The sequence below is a fragment of the Xiphophorus couchianus genome, chromosome 6 (assembly GCF_001444195.1).
Source record: "Xiphophorus couchianus chromosome 6, X_couchianus-1.0, whole genome shotgun sequence".
Taxonomy (NCBI): domain Eukaryota; kingdom Metazoa; phylum Chordata; class Actinopteri; order Cyprinodontiformes; family Poeciliidae; genus Xiphophorus; species Xiphophorus couchianus.
Genome location: NC_040233.1, coordinates 29222396 through 29249589, shown reverse-complemented (window position 1 = coordinate 29249589; position 27194 = coordinate 29222396). Strand labels below are relative to the sequence as shown.

Sequence of the window (27194 nt, the reverse complement as noted above, 5' to 3'; positions counted from 1 at the left end):
GTCCTCGGATCAGTTGCGTGTGCAGAATGCCTTGGGTTAGGCAGCCTTGGCAGGGAACAGAAGAAGAGTAGTTCAGAAAAAGAAATTTATAAAATTTTCATCACAGATTTAGAACACGGCTTTGTTTTTACACACCTTTGTGTTAGTGAAATGGGTTTTACCGAAGGAAAGCAAAAATGTCCAATTAGTGAGAAAATGGGGCATTAAGGAGGAACATTCATAAAAAGAAGAAGAAGAACACAAAAGGTAGACGTTTTAAGAAATGCTTGTCGTTTTCAGGATACCGCCAGAGCAGAGAGATGCACTCTTCTTATTCTCTCGTGAAAATAATACCTTTAATTCTGATCATTTGAAATTCAGCGTCACTGGAAACTCCTTGAGATTAAAAGCTGTATTCCAAGACCACAATACGACCAAATACTCAAACGCATAAACCGGAGACGTCACATGGCACTTTCAGGAGCCAAGTAAACCGATTTCTCTGTCCATTAAAGTTGACTTGAATTGCCCCAAAGGTATACGAGACGACAATTTAAAATCCATCTGCACATTACTCAATCTGGCTGGGGCGGAGACTTTTAAAGGCCCTTTTAACCAGTTCAATTAGAAGTTTTGGGACCTTCATTAAAATAATATCCTAAAACCACAGTTCATAATGGCTGTAGTTTCTCCGCAGAAGCCAAGCCCAAGAATGCATTTATAGATTAAAAACCAGCCGTTGAGAGAGTCTGCAATCAGTTAAAAACAGACATTTTGCTGTAGCTTACAAGATGCAACAATGTACTCCATAGCTACAATTAGTCATAAAATGCAGAGTAGAGTGATATATATGTATATATATATATATATATATCATCCAATTCTTTTTTTTTTGAATAGCACATCTGCATCGTCCATCAGAGTGGGAATGATTGAAGTGATCAGATGCCTTACGATTTGGTGTGGGAAGCAGTTTTTTGTTTATGAAAAATAAACCCAATTAACGTTTTAGCTTCGAAGCCAATTTGTCAATTTGAGATTTAAGATGGATTCTGATCAGAGAGTCAGACCTAAATATTTGTAGCATCCAAATACTTCAGTTCCAACCCCTATAAGAAAGAAAATCTATGTAAAGAGCCTTGAGATGCTCCCTTTAAAACAGGAAGGGGAAACAAAATGACCCAGAAGTTGGAGACATGGTGCTCAATATTTGAGAGTTGATTTATGAAGATATTATCAACAGGGTTAAATGCTTTAGATAAGTGAAGGGAAAGTTTATTAAAAGAGGAATGGCTAAACCTAATTTCGTTGTTGTAGCATCTGATATCACTGTAGGCAAAGAGTTTATTTTGTTGATGCTGCCTGATATAAAGCCTGCCTTAAAATACACATTTTATTTTCATTGCTTTCAAAACATGTTAAAAAGCAGAACTTTAATTTTGAGAATTTATTTATTCCTGATTATGCTAACATTGATTTTTGGAAATCTAACAAAAAATGAAAACACATTAGACAGCGTCTGCTGGGAAATTGCATTGTGTTGCCATTGAAAGTTTTTTTTAACATAAGATATTGTCCTCACTCAATAGATTTGCTTATTCTATTGTGGATATTCTATTTATCAGTGTGCAAACAACAATAAAAAATATAAACCTGTTTTAATACTTTTCTTTGTACAAGAGTTAATAAATATGGGCACACTTTTCCCGACTCTTACTCAGCTTACTAATACTTTATTTCCTTCAGTTATTAGTTAACTTTATACAAGTTAACACAGTCCTCTGAACATTTATGTCTGGAATATGAACTCAATACCCTGTCAGAGTAATTATCAGAACAAAGTGCAGCTCTGTCAAGATGCCAGGACAAATGCTCTGAAAAAAAATGGAACTCATAGTTAATCTGGACATCTGGTCCTTTGAAATGCTTTTTCACAGCCAAAATAAAGACTGCAGAACATTGTGAACAATACATCTCTATTGTCAAAGTAATATATGGGGGGGTTTTGTGATATTTTTACATGTATTAGCAAAATTGTCTACTTTTTTACGTTCTCGTTTAAACAATTTGCCAATAACACGTCCTCATTTTATTTATTCCCAGAAGTTTACCATCCAAAACTTGGGTCACATCAAGTATACACTCTTGGGGGCTTCCAGCACTTTTTCTGATAATTAATACTGGAGTCAATTTTACAAAGACCACCCTCAGTACACAACTCTTAATAATAACCCGGTTGATTGATTTGTGCACCCAAATGTGCCACTTGAATTATGTTAGACCAAATAAAAGGAGATAACGGAGAATAAAACAAAACATCATATTCTGGAAGTAATGATGTCCTCCTCCTGCCCAACTTTACTGTCAGTTAGTGACATCAACTATTCAGGGACAAAATCTTTCCAAGCTACCAGACCCTTTGTGAAAAAGTATTTGCTCTCAGTAAATTAATGAATGACCTGCGATTCAGCACCAAAGTCCAACTTCACTCAAGTTCTGATTACTTTAAAAATGTAAGAAAACCCTTAAGTAGGACCTTTCTAACAACATGAAGTAGGTGGCTACTGTACATAACCCCAATATAAAGAAATTAATGAAGAAATGAAAACAATATCATTGATATTTATCCGTCTACAGAGGGTTACAAAGCCATTTCTGCGTCTTTTGGACTGGTGTGAACCTCAGTGACAGCCATTATCCACGCACAGAGGAAACCTAGAACAGTGATGAACCTTCTTAAGACTTGGCCAGCCTACTAAAGTTACCCTAGGGGCGTCAACGACTCATCCAGTAGCTCACAAAAGATACTAGAACAACATCTGAAGCACTTCAGGCCTCATTTCCCCCAGGATAAACCCAGAGTTTATGGTTTAGTATTCAGGAACTGGTCGGGCAAATATGGCAGGCCTGTGAGATTTCCAAGGCCGCAAAAAAAAACAACTACTGCTGACATAAATAACAAAGCGGTTCGTACTTTATTTACTACAAAGCATCTTGATGTCCCCCGACATTCGGTGGAGTGCTGAGACGAAAGTGGAACTCTTTGGAAGGCGTGCGTTACATCTAGCAGGAAAAGAGTATCTTACAAAGAGCTAGAGATAGTAGTGATGGTGGGGAGGCCTTGTTGCTATAGCAGTTGTAGCCATCAAGAGTCTAAATCCGTTATTGGGCTTAAGTTTGAATTTGTTTCTGACAAAACCAGGTTAGCTTGTTTAGCTTCTTTTCATCTTAAAAAAAGAAAATCATAACTTGAAAACAGTGTTTTTGTGTTTACTTGGGTTATCTTTGATAAGAAACCTTGCTTGATGATCAACTGTTTTAACTGTGACGACTAAAAACCATCAATGTACCTTAAGGCCAATAACCAGCCAGTGTTTATCTGTGGCTCAAGACAGGGGTATAAGTAAAGAAAGAGTGAGTATTATTGCTGTTCTTTTATTCTAACATAATGGAACAATAGAAGCTCCTCTGTCAGCCCATAAGCCAGCTGTGTGCCCTTTCTTTGTCTCCTGACTCAGTTAAGACACTAAAATACCAAATAAACAGCAATATCTACTCACTTGTATGGAATTAAGAGACTTCGGTAGCGGCAAGAGCTGACAGAGATGGAATTTTTTTTCAGAGTAAGAAACAAAAAAAACTGGTTTTAACAAATGAGCTGGGTCAGGAGCAAAGACATAAATATTGAATTTCACACCCAAAAATACTCTTTCAAGCAGTCAAAGAGAACTGAGCCCAATTGTGTTCCAGGAGTTTTCAGTAATCTTGAACTTGTGATTAAAGGGGGCTTTGGCCTTTCTGAACTTGCCAATGGTTAGTCTTAAACTGCTAGTTTTTTATGTTTTCTTTTTGGATTTGTTAAAGAGTGAAGACACAGAGGGGCTCCTACATGTTAAGGTGCTTTTAAAATGAGTTTCTATATTCGGTCTTCCGTGGCTGTCAGCACGATGCTCGGAGAGCTTAGATATGTAGCAGGAAGGGTTCTGCAGTCAATGGGTTCATACATTTCGGCATGCTCCAATCAGTGTTGTCAGAGCCTACAGATTTTTTTTAGGCGGTAATGGTTGATGGTGAATGGGGAGGGCAAAGGGCCAAATATCGACTGCTGGTGAACTTTGAAGATGCATGAGCTGAAAAGTAAAACTGGTCAAGCAGCGTGTAAAACCGCTGCGAATGCTCCAGTAAACAGAAAGCTCAGAAAACTGCTTTAGGCTTTTTTTATTAGGCTGGCATTGAATGAAGCAGAAAAGCTACAAGCTAACACGGATTGAGACTGTGAAGTAAACACACATATCTAATCTGCTTTGTTTTTTCTTGATATGACTTGACTTATTAAAATCATAAAAGCAAATCTTTGCAAAGCCATAGGGGGATTCTACACCCCCAGATTCGGTTTAATGTACGCTAAAACCTTTAAGCTAATTTGACAACCAGTCTCTTATGCATTTAGTTAATGGATTAAATTATGTATTATGCATTAATGTAATGCTCACTCCTGTAAGACTTAAATAACCAAATCCTCCACCCACATGCTCTGCTTCCGTGTGAATGCTTTTTAAAAAAAAAAAAAAATTCTGCATTCCTTTGACGATACTGTCAAATTACTCACTGAAAATACACGGCACCAAAGATACATATCTCACATCATATCTCTCATAAACCCTACTAACAAAAAGCACCCCATGGTGCTACCACCGTCATGTTTCACCATGTTTTAAATGAGTTTTCTGGTATGTACTGTTTTGTATATTGGCGAGAAAGATTAAACTTGTTTTTTTCTGACCAGAACTCCTTCTTCCACATGTTTATGTCCTATCCCTGGCTTGTGCCAAACATTTAAAGGTGACCTATCATGCTCCTTTGAACAGATTAGAATAGGTCTACGGTTTATATGAAAAGGGGTCATTACATTTTTTGAGCAAAATCATTCTTGGATAATGAGATTTCAGTCTGCTCAGTTCTGTCGTTTGAGCTCCTTTCAGAATGAGCTGTTTCAGGGCTCTGTCACTTTAAATCCAAACAAACTGCTGCTGGCCACACTTCCCAACTCCACATTTACAGATTAAAATGGTTACAAGCAGATACACAATTATACAACCGTACATCTTAGAAAAGCGCAAGTGGCACCTCATACACAACCTACAAGAATTCAGGAAGTGGTTTCTGGATGGTAAGTCTAACAGCCATTGTACAGTGCATACAGTGTTGAAACCTTCCAACAAATTATGCTGGAGCTCCACTTGGGTTGCTAGGTAACAGAGCTGAGGCTAGGCTGGGGTTGCTAAGTAAATCACAGTGCCTAGACATTTTTGAAAAGGCAGATTTTCCAGACATCAAAAAACTTCCAACATTACCAAAAGTCATCTGGATGGTGTGTTTTTTTGTTGTTGTTTTTTTTAGCGCCTGGAATATTTTTAGAAGCAGTTGAGATCCAAATGTGAGTTAAAAAAAATGCTAAACTAAATTTTGCATAAAAAGTCCCCTATAATTGAACTTCTTGTGGCTTTTTTCTTCTGTAAAAGCTACTTAAATAATTCTTGCACACTTAGAAAGGCCATTTGGTTGCTTCTGCTTATGATGTATTTTCATTTTAAACAGTGATATGTTTAGAAATTAAAAACTTAGACTTTTTAATGACATTTGAAAATGTTTACTTTTTCATAGCACTGTCATAATAGAATAGAATAGAAGTAGCCTTTGTTGTCCCACACGGGGGACCTTCAGGTATAACAGCAGCATCAGATGTACAGATTCACACAATAAGTTTTAAAAGTGTTAAAAAAATGAAAAAAAGAACTAAGATTAACAACAATACTGGTAATAGATACTGTGTGAGATTATAACTTAAAAATACTGGGCATGCTGTGGTGGCGTAGGGGATAGCGCGACCCACGTTTGGAGGCCTTGAGTCCTCGACGCGGCCATCGCGGGTTCGATTCCCGGACCCGGCGACATTTGCCGCATGTCTTCTCTTCTTTCTTGTCATTTTACTTTCATATAAGGGACACTAGAGCCCACAAAAGACCTTTTAGATACTCCTATCTAAAAGCGAGTCTTGAGAACCGGTCCACATGACTTCCAAGCTCATAAACCTATTTTGCTCATTAGGGGTAACAAAAGATCGCCCGGTTTCATTTCATTAACTCGGCTGCGAAATGACATCATCCGCCAAGACCGCGTCCCTTCTGCTGTGCAATAATCAAAGCTTTTTCACCCGCCAACCTTTCTACAAGGCAACTTGGCTGTGCCACGCAGTGTCAGCTTTTACCTCCGTGTGCTCCAGTGCCACACTCTCTCGCATTAGCACCCAGTGTTTTTTTGCCAGAGTGCCCATTTTGTGTAATTATATAAACTACAGCAAGCTAATGGCCCCAACAGAGCAGTGTCTGGGCCCATTACAGCCCGGGGCGCTGCACAACACCATTACCACCAACTGCCTCGGCGGCAGCCTGGAGTGTTTGTGCACAACCGGTTGCCAGCTTGTGTGTTTCCGAACCCCTCTGTGTGTGTGTGTGTGTTTTCATGTAGATGTGTCGGTTGTAAAGGAGGTCGACGACCGGATTGATGCATGTCACCGAAATTCAACAGCTACTGCAGACAGTTGCCATTTTTAGAAACCAATGTGTGCCCTGTTGATGTGGGCTTTGCACCTGTCATCTCTCAGCCATTAATTTCTCCTGGGTTTCTAGCCGCTCGCCTGCTGGAAGCCATGGTGACGCAGGAGAAACAATAGCTGGATGCTCGGCACAACTTGGGGCACTTTGCCGAGGATCATCTCGGCCTGACGGCAAAGAGAGGATTCAGTTTATTTAAAAAGTCGCTCTAATTGTTTGGGTTTTTTTCTTCCTCTTTTCTATTCTCTCATTTGGATCCAGTAACTACAAAAATAGTATTTGATATAATTCATTCAAGGTTCCTACACAGTCAGAAAATATGCATGAAAAAATATTTTTATTTCAAGATTAAAATTCTTCTTAGTTCCAAAACCTCCTCCTCTTTCTTTCCTTACTCTGTTTCTTTCATATCTTTTCTTAATTCTTTCTTTTTCCCCCCTTTTGTCCTTGATTCCTCTCTCATTGCCTTCCTTCCTTTTTGTCTCCTCCATGCTTGTATTATCTATCTTTCCTTGTCCATCTCCTTTTATTTTGTCTGAACTCCATTTCTTTTGGTCTACCTCTATCTTTCCTCATTTATATTTTATATTTCAAAATGACAAAGTATTTTTAGTCTTGTTTCTAGTGTAAATATCTGAGCACACTTGAAATCAGAGAAAACTCACTTACAAGTATCTTCATCAAGATGTAAGAACTTGTTTTCAGTCAATAATTTCTTAGTGTTGATGAATACACTTATAATATGTGAAAAATTTCTCATTCCACTGGCAGGATATTTCACTTAAACTAGTACTTTTTCATCAATATTAAGGAATTATTGACTTGAAACAAGCTGTTATACTTTGCTAAAAAGTTACTCGTAAGTTAGTTTTCCAATTTTAAGTGTGCTAAGAGATTTGCACTAGAAACTAGACCAAAAATACTTGGTAATATGTTTTTGCTTTAGCAGTGTGAGTTTGTATTTCTCTCCGACTGTCCATGGAGATCCAACCAATTCTCACCAAACCAATACATAATGTAGTCCCACTCAACTTTATGTCCATCAGATGGGTTATGGACGCAGTTGAATGAGCTCCCCTCTGTCGGACTCGGGTTAAAACAGTAACCATCAACGCGTTGAGTAAATTTCACCTCGCCGTGGCCTCGCCCTCTGCTCAGCCATTATGTTGCTCCATTTTAGTATCAAAGAACGAACCGCGGCACTCACTCTATTGATGATCTGCTTTCCCCTCCATATCAATAGCCATTAACAACTTTAAGCCTTGCCAAGCACGTAAGATGGAGCGCTAATTGCCTCCCCCCTTTTCTTTTTTTTTCCTTCTCCTGTGTAGTACTGTACACAGCGGCGATGAATCATTGTCTTTGTTGGTGTTTTGCAGGATAAATGGATATTAATGCTTGAATAGCTTCAAGCACCCACACAGGCAGTAAAAACAGACAAATCGCTCCATTTTTGTCTCGCCCGTGCTTCCAATTTACACTTTTTTTCCCTTTCAATTCCTGATTAAAATGGGATACAACAAATACACGTTCACGCCCGCAGTCTACCAGCTTAAATTTTTTTTGTTTAGTTTTTTCCTTTCTCGTGGAACCACAGGGTCATTCACAGCAGCACTGTATCGACCGGCGCCACCTGTGTGAAGTGGAGCAAATGAGTCACCACCCCCCCCCCCCCCCCCCCCCCCCCCACTGACAGCGAAATGTATGCAATTAAACCACATTAGAGTCGTTAGCCCAACAGACGTGAGCGCCAGCAGATGGTTACGATGCAGAAACCTGCTCCTGATGAAGCTCCTCTGTCACGCCGCGCTTGTATGGAGGAGCCTCCCAGAAGTGCATTTGGTTGGGTGCGTGTGTGTGTTTGTTTCTAGTACCTTGTGGGGACCATATACTACGTTGTGGGGACCGAAGCCTGGTCCCCACAAGGGGAAACACTGTTTTTGGGTCAGGGGTCAGATTTAGGACTAAGGTGTGAATTGAGTTTTGGTTAGGGTTAGGATTAGGTATGTAATGGATAGGGTTAGAAAAAAGGTAAGGGTAAGGTTTAGGCTGTAGAAATGAATGGAAGTCAATGGAAAGTCCCTGCAAATTTGGCTGCGCAAACGTGTGTGAGTGAGTGTTGGCTGTATGTTGTTTTATGGCTGTGAAGCTAAAAGTAACACTTGAAGACAGAGGGCCAGTTCTTAAGTGGCTTTGTGATTAGTCCTTAGAAAGCAAGAAGAAAAAAAATGCAGAGATGAAATGAACTCAGTATGACGTGTTTTAGAGCTAAATCAGTAATATGTTACTTGCTAAAAGTGCTGAAGTTTTCACGTTTCAGGGATTTCTATATGTATGTATGTATGTTTCAAGTTTTGTAGTTTGAAAAACGTCCGCTTGTATGTGTTCTGTCAAATATTCAACTTTTTCCCTATCAAGGAGAGGGCAAAAACTTCTAACACAACTCTGAAATCATTACAGTCATTTTAAAAATCCTCAATTCGTTACTGCAAAAGTGACATATCTTGATATAAAATCTCTACCTTTGGTCCAGTATGAACACTGGACACTACATTTTATGCAGATGTACAGTACAGACCAAAAGTTTGGACACACCTTTTAATTCAATGAGGTTCCTTTATTTTCATGACTATTGACATTGTAGATTCACACTGAAGGCATCAAAACTATGAATAACACATGTGGAAATATGCACTAAACAAAAAAGTGTAAAACAACTGAAAATAGCCCTTATATTCTAGTTTCTTCAAAGTAGCAACCTTTTGCTGCGATTACTGCTTTGCACACACTCTGCATTTTCTTGATGAGCTTCAAGAGGTAGTCACCTGAAATGGTTTTCACTTCATAGGTCAACCTGCCCTGTCAGGTTAATAAGTGGGATTTCTTGTGGGATTTCTTATAAATAGTCATGAAAATAAAGAAAACCCATTGAATTAGAAGGTGTGTCCAAACTTTTGGTCTGTACAAACAAACAAATACTTCTAATTTATTTGTTTTTTAATAAGTTTGTTTGTGAAGCCCCCTTTTTTTTAAAAGGGAATTCTTATTTTTCATAAAAATGGTAAAAGATAGTCTTACCTTACTCTCAATAAACCAGTGTTGTAAATCTCTGTGAAAAGTAAATTTTCTTAAATACAAATGTTTAAAATATTGTAAATATAATTTCATTGCAATGTCTGTTAAAGCCATGTAAATATCACAAGAGACTGTTTGAAATCGAGTAATTATGTCAAACAAACCAAATATTAAATTCTGTCCACATCTGGTCCAGACTGTTGGAAGCACAGAAAAGAAAGATCGCGGTTAGAAATGTAGGTATTCATCCCAAATTACGTATATCACAACTTTTAAAAAAAAAATCATAATTACATCCTCCTATAAAATCTGTCTCTGCTTAAAATTGTTGTCATTTCTATTTTACCTTTCTATCTAAATGCATTTATATCTTTTTCATTTTGGTTTATTGAAGATATTGGTTACCTTTCTTTGAAAAAACACAACGTGAAACCATTTATGGTGATAGAAATATAACCTGACTGACAAACGCACATTTTCTGTAGACAAAAATAGCTTTATATAAAGGGTTTCTTTCACATCATCAACAACAGGCTATGCCTGACTCTCGGAAGTGTTTTTAATACCTTTTGTTTGACAAGCGTATTTTTTTCCTCACCCTGTCATTTGTGACAGCCGCAATTCCTAGGTATCCGACAGACTTTCTCCGTCATTTGTTTCTGCTGCGAAGATGTTGCTAAACTGTGATTTACTATCAGCCGTCATAAATTCATTTCCGTCGGCGGTAATAAAACACTCAACCTTCCCCTGACACAATGATGGACTTCCTCGTCCCATTAGAGCTACGACCCGGTTTTTATTGTGAGGCCCTGCGTTTTGAGACCGTGTTGCAATTCACCGGCCCGACGAACGTTATTAGGAAACGATTTCGTTGATGCAAAGAAAACGAAAATGGCAGCTCGCTGATCTGGGGCTCAGATTGTACCAGGATACAGTCATGCTTCTCCACAGGGGAGCTTCTCTTCACTGGAAGACCCTGGGGCGGGGAAGTACTGCAGTAATGTTACATGATGTCTCGCTACGGGCAAACAGGACCACAGAGGTGATGTACGGAAAACTTACTATACATGATACAAACATGTCAAGTTGCTATAAGTGTATTATTATGGTCCGGAAGATGTTTTTTCCTCTTTATATAGTAGTCTGAATGACCTTAACACTAATAATTCATGCCAATCAAAAACCTGGGCGATAATAGGCATGGTCTCTCCAACTCGGGTATAATAACAATGCTTAATTCCTTTAAAGGTATCGAACTGCTTGCCCTAGGTACCAGATGCAATATAACACAAATCTCAAAACACCTAAAGCCACTCCGGCCTACAGTTCTGTGACAGCAAATGCGGTGGGTTTCAAATGTACCAAAGAGGGCGAGGGATGAAAGCAAGGAGCTGATGCCGCCGCTCCGGTGAATACAGATGAGAGAGAGCGAGGCAGAATTCTGATCAGGCTGGGTTTTCGTCTTCCTTCCCCTCCAGAGCGAGAAGTCTTCAGAGGCCTTTGGCTTTCTAAACCGAGAGGGACCTCACCTGTTCAATCTTTTAAACTCAAGGGGTCGTCTCTGTTTTTTTTAAGACCATACTATTTAGCAGAGGTTCCAACTCAGTCTTGAAAGGCCTGGATGATTAGAAAGTATTTTATTTTAGTTTTTTCTAAAGGACAGACATCTAATAATGAACAACGCTGCAGTTTGACTTTTATTTTCCAATCTATCACATTTATTTGTACAGCACATTTCAGCAACAAGGCAGTTCAAAGTGCTTTACATCATAAAAAAACACAGGAAAAAGCCACACAGAGTCAAGTCAACAATTGAGAAACCAGAGACAAACATTTTGATGGATGCCACAAAGATCATGAATACACATCAAATATGTCCCATTTATTATGGTTAAAGAGCAACTCATTGAGTTAAAGAAACTCAGTGTTGCGGCTGTTTTGCAGTTTTCTGGAAGCTTGTTCCACATCTGTGGTGCATAGACGCTGAATGGAGCTTCTCCGTGTTTGGTTATGATTTATTATGCTTTATTCTTGATTTACCACGGCACGCGTGTTTTTAAAACTTAATTTTTTTGTGTTTTGGTATAGATTTGATGATCATTTTATAAAAAGATGCTTGCAGAGGATTCTTTTGTGATGCTTTTGATCTTTTAATGCAAGTTTTTGTGGACCTATGTTTCTTAAACTTAGTTTGATTAAAAAGGCAAACAAAACACTAAAGCTGCCAGTTTCTTTCCCTTACAGCTATAATAAAAGTACCAAAGTTTGCAAACGTTGATATAAAGAATCCTGTCATCCATTTTTGACGAGTTAAAATCTGAAATAGAGGTGAGTCGATGTCGTCCATGTACCAAAAACAGAATGAATTGGTCAATACCCCATTCTGAAAATCCCAAACTATTTTTGTTGTTTTGGGATAACACCCAAGAACGGTTAAATAACTTTAAAAGTTTACATTTTTACTAAAACATCCCAACAAAATCTAGATCGAGTTTGGAAAGGTATGAAATTTAGAAAAGAAGAATGTGCAGAATTAATACACAATCTGGTTACTAGCACCAAGTTTTCAAACTCCTAATATGCGCTGTCATATTTTTTTCAATAGTTAAAGTTTTTTCAATATATTGCCAAAGAATATTCCCTTAGTTACCAGTGTTTCTTCAGCTGTTTGTAACATAGAGTTACACAGCAATAGTCCTCCTACACCTATTTGTCAACAAGGCTAGTTAGCCGCTTTAGCTTAGCTAACTAGAAAGACAAATGTTGAAATTATTGCGATTGTGACAAACAGCGCTTTGATAAAGAAGAGAAAAAACAAGCACTGCTGTCATTTTTTAGTAAGGTAACATTGTTTTAAAGCTGCAGTTGCCTAGCTACGAGCATGTCTGTAAAGCATCTTCCATCGGTATATTCTCTATGTATGTATCAAAAATCCAAAAGATAAACAAAAGTAATCAAAAACGTATTAAAACTAATAGCTTCTCCGTTTGGAAAGTACAATGCACATCTTACTCAAGCCTCTCAAACCATGAGTGCTTTAGTCTAAAATAAACATTCTTTTCAAATAATTTTTAATGAGGTGTTGGGTCTTCTGTAGGATAAATAAAAAAATCCTGTTTCATGTTTAATACCTTGAGAGGCTGAAATCTGCTGGGTTTTCTTCATTTTATCAGCGCTGTCTTGCAGCCAGATTATTTTAAGCACTCCAACATGGTGTTAGCACATCTTAAAGGCCTGAGGCATATAAAGAAATCATTCAATAAGCTACTTACCAGCTACTCTCCTTGCTTAGTTAAGAAAAGCAGAGCTAAGTTTGGGGATTGAAAAGCTTTTCTTGCTGGGTTCAATTTTAATGTATTCAGAGGAGAAAGAGTGAAGCAAAGTGTGACATGTGAATTCTGGCTTCAATCGCAGTTTTGAGATTAATTAGTCAAAGAAGACATGTAGGGGTTTTTTTTTGTTTCTTTTTCACCCTCAAGCAGAATACAAATTCTTCCTGTTGGTGTCACCGGGTCGTCTCATTAAAAGCGAGCGCGGAGGAGAAGAATTAGTAGGAGCTCAACACCTTTTGGTTTAGAAAGGTAAACTAATGCGAAAAGCCAAAATTGATCTGCTTAAAGATTTGCTTGACTTTCTCTGCAGTTTTGGTAAGAGGCGCGTGGAAACTTCGAGTTCCTCTGACGTGCTCAGAAAAGAGGAGTTTAAATATTTTAACCTGTGTTGGAGGGGAGGAAGGAGAAAAGAAAAAAAGCCGTTTGGAACGGGGTCTCATCCTTTCAGAAAGCCGCGAACTGTGTGGAGTCAGATGAGTGCAGACACCGAAGCCCCACCGTGATTTGTCTTTTCGTGTGATTATCAACACCGTGATTGGTTGTAAACCCTGTTGTCACGGCAATGATTTCAGCCTTGATGATGAAAGCTTCTGGGACACCAATCCGCAGCATGCCTGCACACACGCACGCATTTTCACTCTGTCTTACCGCTAACCAGCCTCATTCCCCTTTGAGAGAGAGGCATTAGTTGGCTAGATTGAACTCTCGCTGGGGTGTGTGTGTGTGTGTGTGTGAGAGAGAGAGACGATGTGGGTTGTTGTTGTTGTCTATCTCCTAACTTACCAAGTAATGTACAGAGCTGAAACCTCAGGAAATTGTCAAGTGTCACTGAATTTTACCTGGCACTTTTCTGTTTTTTTTGTTTCCTTCATTTTTTCTATTTTTAGGTTAGTAGCTCAGCTGTAGACTTTGAGTAAAAACCTATGTGACAGCCTTACACAGAGTTGCATCTAATCGAGTCTAGTCTTTAAAAGAGTAGCTTTCGATTGTATTAAAAGGCTTAAATGCGTCATGGAAGAGCTCTACTCTCCTTACAGGCTGCAGATATCGAGACTACAAAGGTTTTTAATTGTTACTAGTCCAAAAACACCAAGATTTTCTGAGCGTCAAAGTTTTTGGAATGAGTCTTGCTCAAGCTAAATGGCGTGTAAAATAATTCAGCGCTGCCCTTACCACATCTGTTACCAACACTGTCTGTGTTTCACTTTCCCTTTGGTGACGAGAACAATGACCTTATCCATGGACAGTAATGCTGTTGAAAATTTTCTGGTTGTTTTCTGGCAGTCCGGCAGACTCTGTTCGATTGGGAACCAAAATTGCAACATTTGTTCCATTTTCAGCCGGTGCCGTTCACTATTCCGTCAACCCCTTTGAAAAACCTGTTCCCTCTCTCACCTGTGGTGGCGCTGCGCCTAGATCTACTGAAGGAAGCAACACAAAAACCTTAGAAGAAGTCATAAGCCAAACAACAAAGGAGGAATTTGATTTAAAAACTAGTTTTAGGACGTGTTTTACGGCATGTTTTACCATATTTTAAATCACAAATAGGGGGTAAAAAGAATTTAACCATAGCTAAGCTCTAAATATTTGACCCTGACAGATTTAGAGTTAAAATTACTTTCATACATCCAATCTGATCTATTCTAATCACATTGTAAGGCCTTCGTGTTAGTGAAGGTTTGTCAAAATCAGCAATCGTCTTCCTCAAAAGGTAGTAATTTGGCAGATAATCAAATGTTGAATCCACCTAAAATGCACTCAACTTGAATCTTGTTGGTTTTTGTTGTTGTTCATCCTAGTAAACAGTTGAAAAAAGTTTGGGTTTTTTTCTCAGTCCACCACGAAACTGAAATGTAATTTAATTTGACCAAATCCAGTCCAGAGGTCAGAGTAGACCTCCACGGTAAACAAGCCTTAGAATGAATAAAACATCACAGTATCTGACTTTTGCTCAAACTGCTCAAAATAGGCCCTAATCAGCTCCATTCAACAACTCTACCACGAACCAGGTCAGGAAAAGTGATGCAGCTGCACAGACTTTCCTTCTTTTGTTCTTTTTCTCTCTTTTTTTTTTTTAGATGGAAAGAGTCATCAGAGCGTCTTTTTTTGCTTGCTTGACCGAGCAGGAGGAATAACTAGGCCAGCTTTTTCCAGCTGTCTGTCCAAGACAAACACCAGGACTGTCAAGAGTTTAAAAATCACGTGTCGTCTGTCACCGCTTGTTATTAGCGAACGACTGGAAGAATGAAAGTAGCTGATCTAGAGTTGTTGGGATGTCAATTAGGCTCCAGTTGGGCAAGATTAAGATGAAAAGAACTGTAATGGATGAATTCAAAACAGATGGCATGAAGTCAAGTTAGCATTAGCTCCTTTAGCATTGAGTTAAAGCTAATTTGATTTTTCATTCGGGTTGCTGCACGGTGTCTTTACAGGTTTTCTTTCTAAGTTTAGGCAGGTCAAACACATCCACAATACTTTCATCTACAAAGCTTTTTAATAGTGAATTTTTGTAAACAAAGCCCCATTTTAATTTTCTGCCCCGACAGTCTGAGAAGTGTTATTCATTTCCTTCCTAATTTAAACTCGATCAGCTGCGGATTTGTCTTTGCCAGCCAGCGTCTTTGTTTCAGTAGTTTCTTCATCCATCCATCCATCCATTTTCTGTTCACCCTTGTCCCTAATGGGGTCGGGAGGGTTGCTGGTGCCCATCTCCAGCTACGTTCCGGGCGAGAGGCGGGGTACACCCTGGACAGGTCGCCAGTCTGTCGCAGTAGTTTCTTTACCATTTAAATCAATAAACAAATAAAAATCGTTTCTGTTTCTGCTGCGTCCGTCTCACCAGGGCCTGATGATCCTGCTGCAGAACCTCCCCACGATGCACTGGGGCAACGAGGAAGTGAGCGTGCTGCTGGCTGAAGCCTACAGGTTGAAGTTCGCCTTCGCCGACGCGCCCAACCATTACAAGAGATGATGAGAGCGTCTCCACCTCCTCGTCCTCTTCCTCATCCTTCGCCGCCTGCTGGACTCACAGGCTCCTCCCATTTTCCTAACCACTCCCCCCTCTTTTTATTTTATTTTTTATTTTTTTTGCCCATATTTCCAGTGGGCCTTTCCGCTACTAAGAGATTCGAATCAAACAGTGACTTGATGGTGTAGCATTTTGACACGATGATCCGGAGCCTTTTCTTTTTAAATTATCTCTATGACCGGCACTGAAACGTGCGTTCATCCTCAGTCTGATGCAGAAACAGATCATTAATACTGATGATTGCAAGTTTGTTGTTTTCCTTTTTGTCGTCGAACAACCACACAGCTTGATGCAGGATCATGAACAGTTCCCCCACACCGCCTGGGGTTAAAATCTGCATCATTTTACACTACCATAGCAATACTTAGTTTATTTTGCTCCCCTTGGCAAAATAAAACCCTTTATTTAGTGTATAAATATGAAGAAAGACAGCAGAAGGACACTTTTTTTTCTTCTTTTTATTAATAGAGGATTTACAAATCTTGAAGGCGTCTGCAGTTTTTTTTTTGCGACATGAGGGGGAAACTGATTCAGTCGGTTTCCCAGGTTCCGACGGCACAGATCGGGTTCCGAGAATCCAACACTCAGCAAATTGCTCTCCCTTTTATCCTCCCCTCCTCACTTCCTCCCGCTCATCCTCTCACACTCCCCGTACATTAGAGTGGAAGGTAAAAACGGCGTCCGGAGAAGCTCACCCCACGTTTAAAATGATAACACCGTCAGGATGGAGAGGGGCCGACTTTGTCTTAGGTCGCCTGTTCACAAAGGGCTACGTCTCGCCATCAGCTCGCTACCTCAGATCTCACTAAATTTGTCATTTCAGAGCGACGGGGGGACAAAAGATGTTTTGGATTTTTCTCGTTTTTCAGTTCCACTAAGATGTCTTTCTAATTTACTAGAGTGAAATCCTGCTAATTCTAGAATAAAGCGTCTGAACTGAGGTTAGCATAAACAGTTTATCCATCTAAACGCCTCAGAATCTGTGATGTAGTTAAAAATGGGAGCCCAGGCCTCCGTCTTTAGCCATGTCTTTTACTTTTTAAAGCAGAAGAAATGTTAGATAATTGCTCCTATTTTGCACTGGAGCTGGAGTGTAAATATTTTTGGATCAAATCAGGAATATTTGCTATGATGGAATGTAATTGAAAATAGTCGAGTCCTGAGTTCAGATCTGTCATTTGCAGTCTGTCTGTTCATATCATGTAAAATATACACAGTCCTCAAGATGGAAATGTGCAGAGTTTTCAGTTCTTCTAATCCAAGTTTTAAAAATATCGATAGAGTTGTTTGCTATAAACTTATGGCAGAAATGTCGATGTAGGTCAGTACGGGAGGAGATTATGGCCACTGGAGAAAAAATATATATATACTTTTTTTTAAATCAGAATTTATTTTCCTTACACTCAGAATTCTGACATTTTTCTCAAAAATTTCACTTTTTTCTCAAAATAATAGAAAATATTAATATAATAATTCAATTCTCTCCTCAGAATTCTGACTTGTATCAGAAGATCAAAATCAGGATTCTAAGCTTAAATTCAGAGTTTTTGTTTAAACTCAGAATTTGGAGCAAAAATATCAGATTTTTTTTTTTTTTTTTTAAATTCAGTGACCCTGATCTTCTTCCATAGATCAGACTTCAAATCTAAACATGGCAGGAAGTAAATAAATAAATAAATATGGCAAGAAGGAAAGGACAAAACTAACATGGCTGATGATCTAGTAGATATATTCTTTGGATAGGGGAAAAAAAAACGGTTTGTGAGCTGGTTGGATGCTGGAATTGGTGCGACGGACGGATAAACGGATGAGCTTCCTGGCAGTTGGTGTGATAACAAAACTAACACACCTTTCCGCTCCATCTTTCACATGTAGACATACACACTTATGAGATAATCCCTTTCCAGTCCAGCAGAATGCCTAAATCAAGAAGAGAATATTTCTTTCCTGCTAATTTCCCGTTGTCACGTCGCGGGGCTCGTCGTCGTAATTCTTCGCAGGGATGCGGCGGCGGCGGTCTGATAATCAAGACACTGGATGACATAACTCAAAAAGCGGTTAACATCCGCAGCCTCCTGCAGCGCCTCCGCCAGGATCCATTATTGTCACCGTGCGCCGGCAGAGACGGCGAGCGTAGGTGTGTGTGAAGGGGAGACGGGGCGAGAGGGAGAGAGAGAGGGAGGGTGTTGTGTTCCTTTGGAAGTTTCAGCGCTTTTTCTCTGAGAGCTGTCAGTCTTTGATCACACACTGGGACTTTTTTTTTTTTTTCTTTTCACAAGCCCCTTATCTCCTGTGCTGTGTGACAAGAAAAACTGCACTTAATTTAAAAAGTCCACAGCTCCTTCCTCTCTCCTTCTGCTTTCTCTCTTTGTGATGTATATCCACTTCTTTCAATCAGCATTTAAAGAAAAAAAAACAAAAATCATCCACGACAGTTAATTTTTTATTTTCTTTCTTTCTTTTTCTTTTTTTATAGCTACTAATGTTTACGTTAAGTTGTGCCTGACTCTAAGCCATCCGGATTAACGCAAATGTACCCTGGAGGTTTACAGTTTCCTGTTTTTCTTTGTCTATACATTGTTTGGTCGTAAAACCATCAACCTGAGCTGCTTCATTCTTCCCTGGGCACTTATTGACGCACTATTACTACAAGTGTGGCATTTGTTTACTGAACCTGCCCCTGTTCCTCTGCAGGCCCGTCAAGCCCTGATGCTGGAACTTGTGCGCATGAGCAGGGCCGAGGCTTTCACTCGGCATTTGAGGAGCTAAAAAGGCGCAGCAGTGTTGCCATCTCCCAAAAAACCCCACCAAGGTACACAAATCAGTGAGAGTATTTTCCTCGATTCTTTGAGAATATCTGTGTTTAATATCTTTTTAGGAGACTTTATTACTCTGCTGAAAAGTCAAAGCGTTTTTCTTTTCGTAAAGTTTTCATAAACTCCTATTGGTGGAGTTTGAGAGCTTTAACACCTTCCTCCATATGTTGTTGTTACCTGTGGTAAAGATGCGTGAAAGGCCTTTGAAATGCAGCATACAAAGTCAACACAGTTAATAAGAATCATTATAAAATAACTCTTTAATGTTAAGAAGCGTTTCAGAAATACCCCAAAACAAAAATGTTTTTCCTCATTTGACAGAAAAGGCCATTCATTTTTCATCAATTCTTCAAAATAGAAAAGGCAGGAACACATTCCGTTTGAGTAAAGAATAAGGTTTTGATATTTATAAGTCCAGAAACAACAGCAAAAACAAAACACACTAATCCAGATATACTTTTGTCCCACCATCACAAATGTAAACTATGGTTTAGTGAATGTGGAGCATAAAAAAATGTAATGAATTTGGTGAATCATCCGTTTCTCTTCCAGAGTCCCTGGAAATCCTGTCAGAGAGCGCGGCATCATGAACTCCTCGATTCTATTTTAATTTAATTCTTCAAAAAAAATTAAAAAAAATACCCTGACACTTAAAAAGAAAAATAGCTTCCCCAGACTCAAAAAGGTCTTTTTACACTTTTACCTGAGGTAGCAATAGATGTGTCAGAATTACAGACTCATTTCATGTAAAAACCCTCTTCTAGAGGCGTATTATTTCTACTGATGGAAATAATACATTAAAGCTGGTAAAACCCGCAGGTCATCTCGGCTCCCTGTAAGATTTGTCGCACACGTTGGAGTCGCCGCTGCTTTTAGCTCGACAGGCGAAGCGGCATTAACTAACAGGCGGGGCAGGGATTTGCAAACTGTACGTTTTTCTCCACAAAGTTCTGCTTTTATTCATCTTAAGTTGCCTTAATGCACAGATTTGTGTTGATATGAAAAGCGTCGAGGGGAGTTGGTCGTCTTCAGTGCGTGTCTGCGAGCCGCGGGCGAATTACAGCTTCCCCTTCTCTGTTTTTTTGTTTTTTTTCCCTCCTTCCCTCAGTCAGTTTTTTTTTTTTTTTTTAAGGCACAGCCGTTTCCTTTCGACACGAATCAGACGTCTCCACGCACGCGCGACAATTTAATAAACAAACTCAAACAAAATCACTTGCTGCTAATCTCAAATTAGCCCGCCACCGGTTCCTTTGCGCGTCGCCCCTCGTCTCCATGGCGATCGGTGGCATCTGGCTGGGGGCCGACTCTCTTTCTATTAGCCCACACAGAGAAGACTTCAAGCATCATCAGGCAGCTTTCGGGAAAAATAGCAACACTTCTGCTTTTCTTTCTTTCCTTCTTTCTTGGTTTTTTTTTTCTTTTCTTCCGGTAGTCTAAACTTGTGAAAACCAAAATGAAGAAACAAGCCTCCTCTCTTCTGTGTCTTTTGCTCCACAGAGCTGAGAAAGAAAGCTAATATTTGCCAGATCGTGTGAGTGACAGTACTGTCTATTGAATTGAATTTCAATACATGTACAGAAACAAATATCTGTAAATAGAAAGTGTAAATAAATCCTATATATGGAATACCAAAAAAAAAAAAAAAGCATTTTTTTTCTCTTGTGTTGAAATGCATGATTTGTCTGAATATGTGGCGTCCTGCTGCAGGTTCGTCGGACGACGCTTCAGGGCGCTTCGCCTCCAGGAAACACGCACAGCTGTCCTGATTTAAAGCGATCTGCAAGTGCGCTCTTCTCGTACCGGTTCGAAGTTTCACGTTGCAGCCACAAACTTTAATGTATTATATCGGGATTATTTTATTCGGGTTCATTTGTATTCCAACTTTTTGTACGCAGTCTGGAAAAGCGCGAGCAAATGAGTTTCTTCTTGTTGGGAAACACAAAACAGGTTTTTCATATTGATTCATCTTAAGACTGTACTTATGTCTTAGATTTGCAGCCTAAGTTTTTCTTTTCTCCTTTAGTTTGCAAATGTTTTCTAAGTTAAAAAAAAGAGACAATTTTCCATCTTCTGTGGCCTCTAAACCATTTTATATCAGGATTTTAAACATAATTTTGTAATCCTTCTTTGTATTTCTTACCTTTTAATGGTAAGCATCTGTTCTCCACTTCTTTTGAATCTTAAATTATTTAAAACGTGTGTCAAACTCGACTCCCTGGGGCCAAATCCAGCCCGCCGTAACTTTTTTATGTGGCCCTCTTGCTTAAATATTATTTCATCTATCAAATCAAGGCAGTTTTTGTCTGCATAGTGGCAAAGTACATCGATGTGAAAAGATGTTGGATCATATTTAACATGACGGAATGCTCATCGAATGCGTTGGTAGCTTCTTATTGATATTTTAGCAGTTTTTTTAATGGGTTTCATCAATACATTCAGACTCTTTGACGACACTCATGATGTCGATGTGACCCGAAATGAAAACGAGTTTGATACTCTTGAAATAACTTGGCATGGGAAAATTCTGATTAGAATTTTTCCATGAAAAAATGGCGGAAAATATTCTCTCACCACAATGAAAAGTCAGAGGTCAACAATTTATTTATTTCTTCTCAGTAAAATACAAAGAACACTGGATTTTAGTTTGCTGTATTTTCATAAAGTGAGTGAAATGCAGACGCCCGACGTGATGCACTGCTTTGCGTTTGTCTGTTGCGTAAAATCCCAACAATACAGCAAGCTGTGGTTGCAATAAGACGAACTATTTGCTCGTGTGGTGTTAAAACTTTTCCTGTAGGTTCTGTTTGGTGATGACGATGACGATGATGACGATGGCAGAACATTGAATTGTTTTTGTTCAGGACTTCTCCACAACCGCTTGCTTGCCTTTGCGCAAACATGAGCAGGTAAGGCGGTTGACATGGCGTCTAACAGGTAAACCAGTTGCTTATTTTTTGTGGAAGACGTGCAGCGGAGTGTTTTTTTTTTTTTTTTTTCCTTTTTCCAAAGACAGTGACTGCTTACCCATCTGTGAGAAAGTGTGTGTGTGTGGCAGGTTGCAGCCAAGGCTCCCCTCCTCCCAGCCCCCTGCTCTCGTTAAGCTGACTGATGTTCACACCGGCAACCAATTATGGAGCGGCGGTCACCGAGGACACCAGTCACTTCATGGGAAATTAAAAACACATTAAAACCAACAATGGTCGCAGGAAGGTATCTGCTTGTTCGTGTGAGTTCCCAAAACGCACACACACACACGAGCACGGACGGATTCGACGACGGCTGAAGTGGCTTCTAGGTTTCTTTCTTTCTTCTTTTTTTTCCCCTTTACATATTTGATACGTTTGTTTTCATTCACTGTTTAAACAGTTTGCGTACTGCATTTAAATCCCTGATTTAGAGGTTTATAAGCCAACATGTTCCGGCTGTAATCAACCTCTCCCAGTGAGTCGTTTTACTGCTTTTCACTTTCCCTAAGGCAGAAATCTGGAGACACACTAAAGCTAGGTTTAGGAAGTTTTCAGACTCAAATCGTGGAAAATTTTACATATTACAAGGAATAGAGTTTGTAGAGAAAAGCTAAATAAGAGATATCGCTGCAGTTTTGCAGGACACATGAGTCCAAAACGTAACTTTTTATCTTAACTGGGCCACAGTGAAGCACATTGGTCTCTAAATTTGCACACAAATTTTAAAACAGGACGTCATAATTTTCAGACTTTATTTTATGTGTCCTTCCCCTTTCTAAATATTTCAATCCTAACAAAATCCATCAACATATGCGATTGCAACGCAACAAAATGCGAACATTTCAAAAGACATACTTTTTTTTTTGTTGCTATGAACTATACAATGCTATACACAAGCAAAACAAACAAAAAAATCAACAAAGTGCTTTACACATGTTGGGAATCTGGTGAGAAGTCATTTCCGACTGCTCACGTGGAACACTTTGTTGATTTTTTTAAAATATATATATATATATATATATATATACATTTTTCCATCTTTTATCAAGGATGAAAATACATTTCCCTTCAGTAAGTTGCGTGCATGCTTTTTGATATCCGACATTATCTGGGTGAGCTTCATAATTTTACAATTTCCCGGTGATTCCAGAATAAAATGAATACAAAATAACACTTTAGTCACATGTAGCGTGTCGTCAAAATAACACGAAGCAGTTTGATTTATGCCTTGGCAACAATTTATTGGCATTTACTTTGTTAAAAAAGTTTTCTCTTCATATAAAATCTTTATTTTTTTTTTAATAAGATCTGGTTCAGGAATGACCCCCAGAAAAACCATCAGGTTTTTTTTGTGATACTCACAAAAATGTAAAATTAGATTTATTGATGGATTTCTCTCTTATTTTTTTTTCTTGTTCTAATTTTTTTGTGGTTATTCAAAATTATAGACTGCATGCCTATAATTACATAATTATTATAATTATGCTATAATAATTATAACATTATTATGTTATAATAATGATTAAATACTAACGCTACACATACTACCGGTAAATAACAGTTAAAAAGGGAGGTCAGCCTATGTTATTATGTGGCTATAATTACTGTGTTTGAAAAGGGGATTTTTTTTCTCTGAGGTTGCAATTTCTCAAAACTTATTATTAGGTGATAATGGTTTAGTTACTCCACTGATAAAACAGCAGTTTGATTGGCTGAAATTGAGATATTAAGGTAGCTTAATATTATTAAAAACTCATTAGAAATGACCTATGTAGAAACTGGTTATATATAATGTATTTTCAAATATAATCAACCTCTAATCTTATTTTATATTATGGCTTAAAGCTTTTTTCAGTTTGAATATTCTGGGTGTCTGTGCATCTATTACAGGGTTTTGCCCTATTTAGCCGAGCTGACGCTAATTCAATCCAGTTTTTTTTTTCTCTTCATTTTCCAACTGCCAATGAAAACCCGCAGTTTAGCTAAATTTGGACTGTTAGATATTTCATCTTACAACATGAAGTAGGCTGAAAGGACCTCGAAAAGACGTGTAGAAATTCAAGAACAGGTGAGAAAAGCGAATAATCCCCGTCACTGCTTACCAGTATAAAACTTTTACTGAGACTTTGTGACAGTCATTTGCCTAAGTTGAGGTCAGCCTTCATGATCCAACATGAAGGAAGAGACAGGGTCCAAAGCTCGTCACTAAAACGATTCCCTTTGGCTTCGCCTCAAACATTTGAAATCTTTGTCTTCTGTCTGGTTTTTCCTAAACTGCTTGATGAAATACCCAGCAGTGCGCCAGCGTAGTAGCAGATGGCGTGTCGGTAGCCTGTAGCCACCTATAGAGCTTTGGAACCGACGTCACTGCGTACGACGTTTACGTCTCGCGCGGTCGCTTGGCGCCATCTTTAAAGGCCACATACTGAAACAAACTTTATTCCGGCGTTGTCATTGTGTTACCGAGTGTAGCGAAGTTGTTTTCAAGTTGGATATTGGATATCTGCGCTCTGCGGAGTAAGGGGTGTTTAGCTCAAGGTTGATCCGATTTATGAACGCTAATTCTGGCCAGCTGTTCTCTAGCGCTCGGAGGTTCAATTTCCAACCACACACTCCTGTAAATAAATGCCTTGCCTTGTGACCAGCTGATGCAAAAGAAGTGGTAATTCATGCTATTACACGAGGCACACTATCCTCTATTAAAATTAAAAGTCATGTTCAATATTTTAAATAATTTTAATATTAAATAATATGTTTTCTTCAATAGCTTCCAAATCGTGTGCCCCATTAACTCAAAATCAGAGTGAAGTTGTTCTACTAGACTGTAAAGATGAAGCACACTCATCTTTATTACATTTCAACACTTTTTATATTTTTTTAGCTATTGCTGTAGTCAAAATTTTGTATTTTTCTTCAATAGCTTCTAGGTCATGTGACCTATTAACTCAAAATCCATGTGAAATAGATGGGGCGCATATTTTTATTCCATTTTGACCCCTTTTTTATTTTTTAACTAATTTTACATTTAAAAAATATTTTTAAAAATGTTCAAAAAAAGTGTTACGTCAGATGATCATCACATTTGTTACCTGCAATGTTCAATTACATACAATTCTAGGACAGGATCTATTTCATTACCTGTTCACTTCTTACCTGAAATATGTTAAATACAACAAATATTTCCTTAAAGTGTGATCTAGTTCATAAGATTTACTTGTCCCCCTTATTGCTTACTCTGAACTAATTAATTACACATTAATTGTTTAAAGATGGGCTCTTTCGTCTGGTTTGCTTGTTATATTAAATATTTACTGCAAAATTGAATATAATTGTTTACTTAAATCACATAAAATGTTTATTTAAAATATAATCTTTCATTACATACAGTACAGACCAAAAGTTTGGACACACCTTTTAATTCAATGAGTTTCCTTTATTTTCATGACTATTGACATTGTAGATTCACACTGAAGGCATCAAAACTATGAATAACACATGTGGAAATATGCACTAAACAAAAAAGTGAAAATACCCCTTATATTCTAGTTTCTTCAAAGTAGCAACCTTTTGCTGCGATTACTGCTTTGCACACACTCTGCATTTTCTTGATGAGCTTCAACAGGTCGTCACCTGAAATGGTTTTCACTTCATAGGTCAACCTGCCCTGTCAGGTTAATAAGTGGGATTTCTTGCCTTATAAATAGTCATGAAAATAAAGAAAACCCATTGAATTAGAAGGTGTGTCCAAACGTTTGGTCTGTACTGTATATATTTATTACTTGAAACATTTTAGATATCACATTTTTACTTGAAATGTGATTAATTTCATGCAACATGAAGTGCTTCAATTAAACGTTTCATGAATGTTTACCACATTAAATTATGAAATGAGAGAAAACAGCCACTTCCAACTGAACACATATTTCAACACAAATGGTTCATGTTCCTCTTCAGAGTGAGCAGCCTTGCTGAGCTTCTCTCCTGGGGTTTCCTCCTCAGCGTCTCCGACTTGCTCCTCTTCTGGGGTAAATCATGAAAACACAGTCTCTGTAGCTTGTTGATCCACCACGGTCTTGCTGTATCGCCTCTTTAATTTACGTGCATGTCGGTCCGATGTTGTGGCGTTTATCTCGCAGTGACCCAGATTTAGCGCTGGAACTCGGTCTGGATTGAGCAGATCCATTTCATACGTCGGTTTGCCTTGAAGAGGACAAATCAGAACACATATCGGTATTAATACTGTAAATTTTATAACACTAGTAAAATAGTTTACTTTGCAATAATGTAATAACCCAAATATCCGCTGACAAAACTTGGACTATGCTACATATAAAATAGTTGCCCGACCTGAACAAGGTTGACCCACTTAAATGAACTCAATGTAACTGAACCTGAGTCACCTGAACAAAATCACAGCAAAACATTATGACACAACACCAACAAAGCGAATTTAGACACTCATCAGAATGGACATGTCTGGAGCAAACTTGTAGATATCTTGGGATGTTGGAGGACGTGATATCAGGACGTCTCACTGCTGAGACCCAGGACATTCGTATCCTTTTCGTTAGCTCTGATAGCTTAGCCTCATCCCGTTGTTTAAAGGCAGGAAAACAGTGAAACGAACAGACTGAAAAGCTGTTGCAACATATTTTTATGTTGCAAATTGACAGGCTGCTTATCCAATAATCTCAATATAATAATGTTTTAGCAAAAATTATCAACAACGGCTACATTGGCATATGGTTTAATGAAAAGGTTTTCCATCACCTGATCTCAAACTGAGCTTTTTCCCCATTTGCTTTTGAATTACTCCCACTTTGAGTCATTAATTTCACACTCCTGTCTGAATCTACATGTATGCTGACAGGCATAAACTTTTTTTCCCCCCCTCCTCCTTTATTTTTTATCTTGATTTCTCATGCAGCTAAGAAGGTTAATCAAACACCTGCACGCTCCCTGTGATGGAACGCTGCAGGCACGGCTAATGGCGCCTGAGAAGATTGTCATGGTCACTGTGGAGGCATTGTGGTTTCTGTAGACCCGCTGCTGAAAGCTGCCTGTGAGGCTTATGTTTGATTTAAATGTCGCACAAAACAACCGTTGAACATTCGGTGCAAATGTGGAAACCAAAACTGACTTGGAATTATTGGGGAATAATAATATATTAAAAAAAGCAGATTTCTCAGAACAATGTTATTTCCCTGATTACATTTGATGTCTTTTTAAAGATTGCCCTTTGATTGAACTCTTCCTTACAAAGATCTCATCTGTCCTCTGAAATTTCTTAGGATATTTTTAAACCTTTGTCATTCCACCGGAATCAAAAGCGGCGCAGACTTTTAACGCGCCATCTTTGACATGCTACCTATTTAACCTCTGAC

The 27194-nt window shown here is 38.6% G+C and overlaps 1 protein-coding gene across 2 annotated transcripts in view; it reads left to right on the top strand.

The window, feature by feature from the left end:
- The window catches only part of tbc1d22a (TBC1 domain family, member 22a), a 138119-nt gene extending 117630 nt beyond the window's left edge, over positions 1-20489 (top strand). For both annotated transcript variants that reach the window (XM_028021139.1, XM_028021140.1), the window contains exon 14: positions 15843-20489. In XM_028021139.1, the coding sequence (XP_027876940.1) occupies positions 15843-15971 (129 nt within the window). In that variant the 3' untranslated portion in view covers positions 15972-20489. The remainder of the gene's footprint in view (positions 1-15842) is intronic.
- The last annotated feature ends 6705 nt before the right edge of the window (positions 20490-27194 follow it).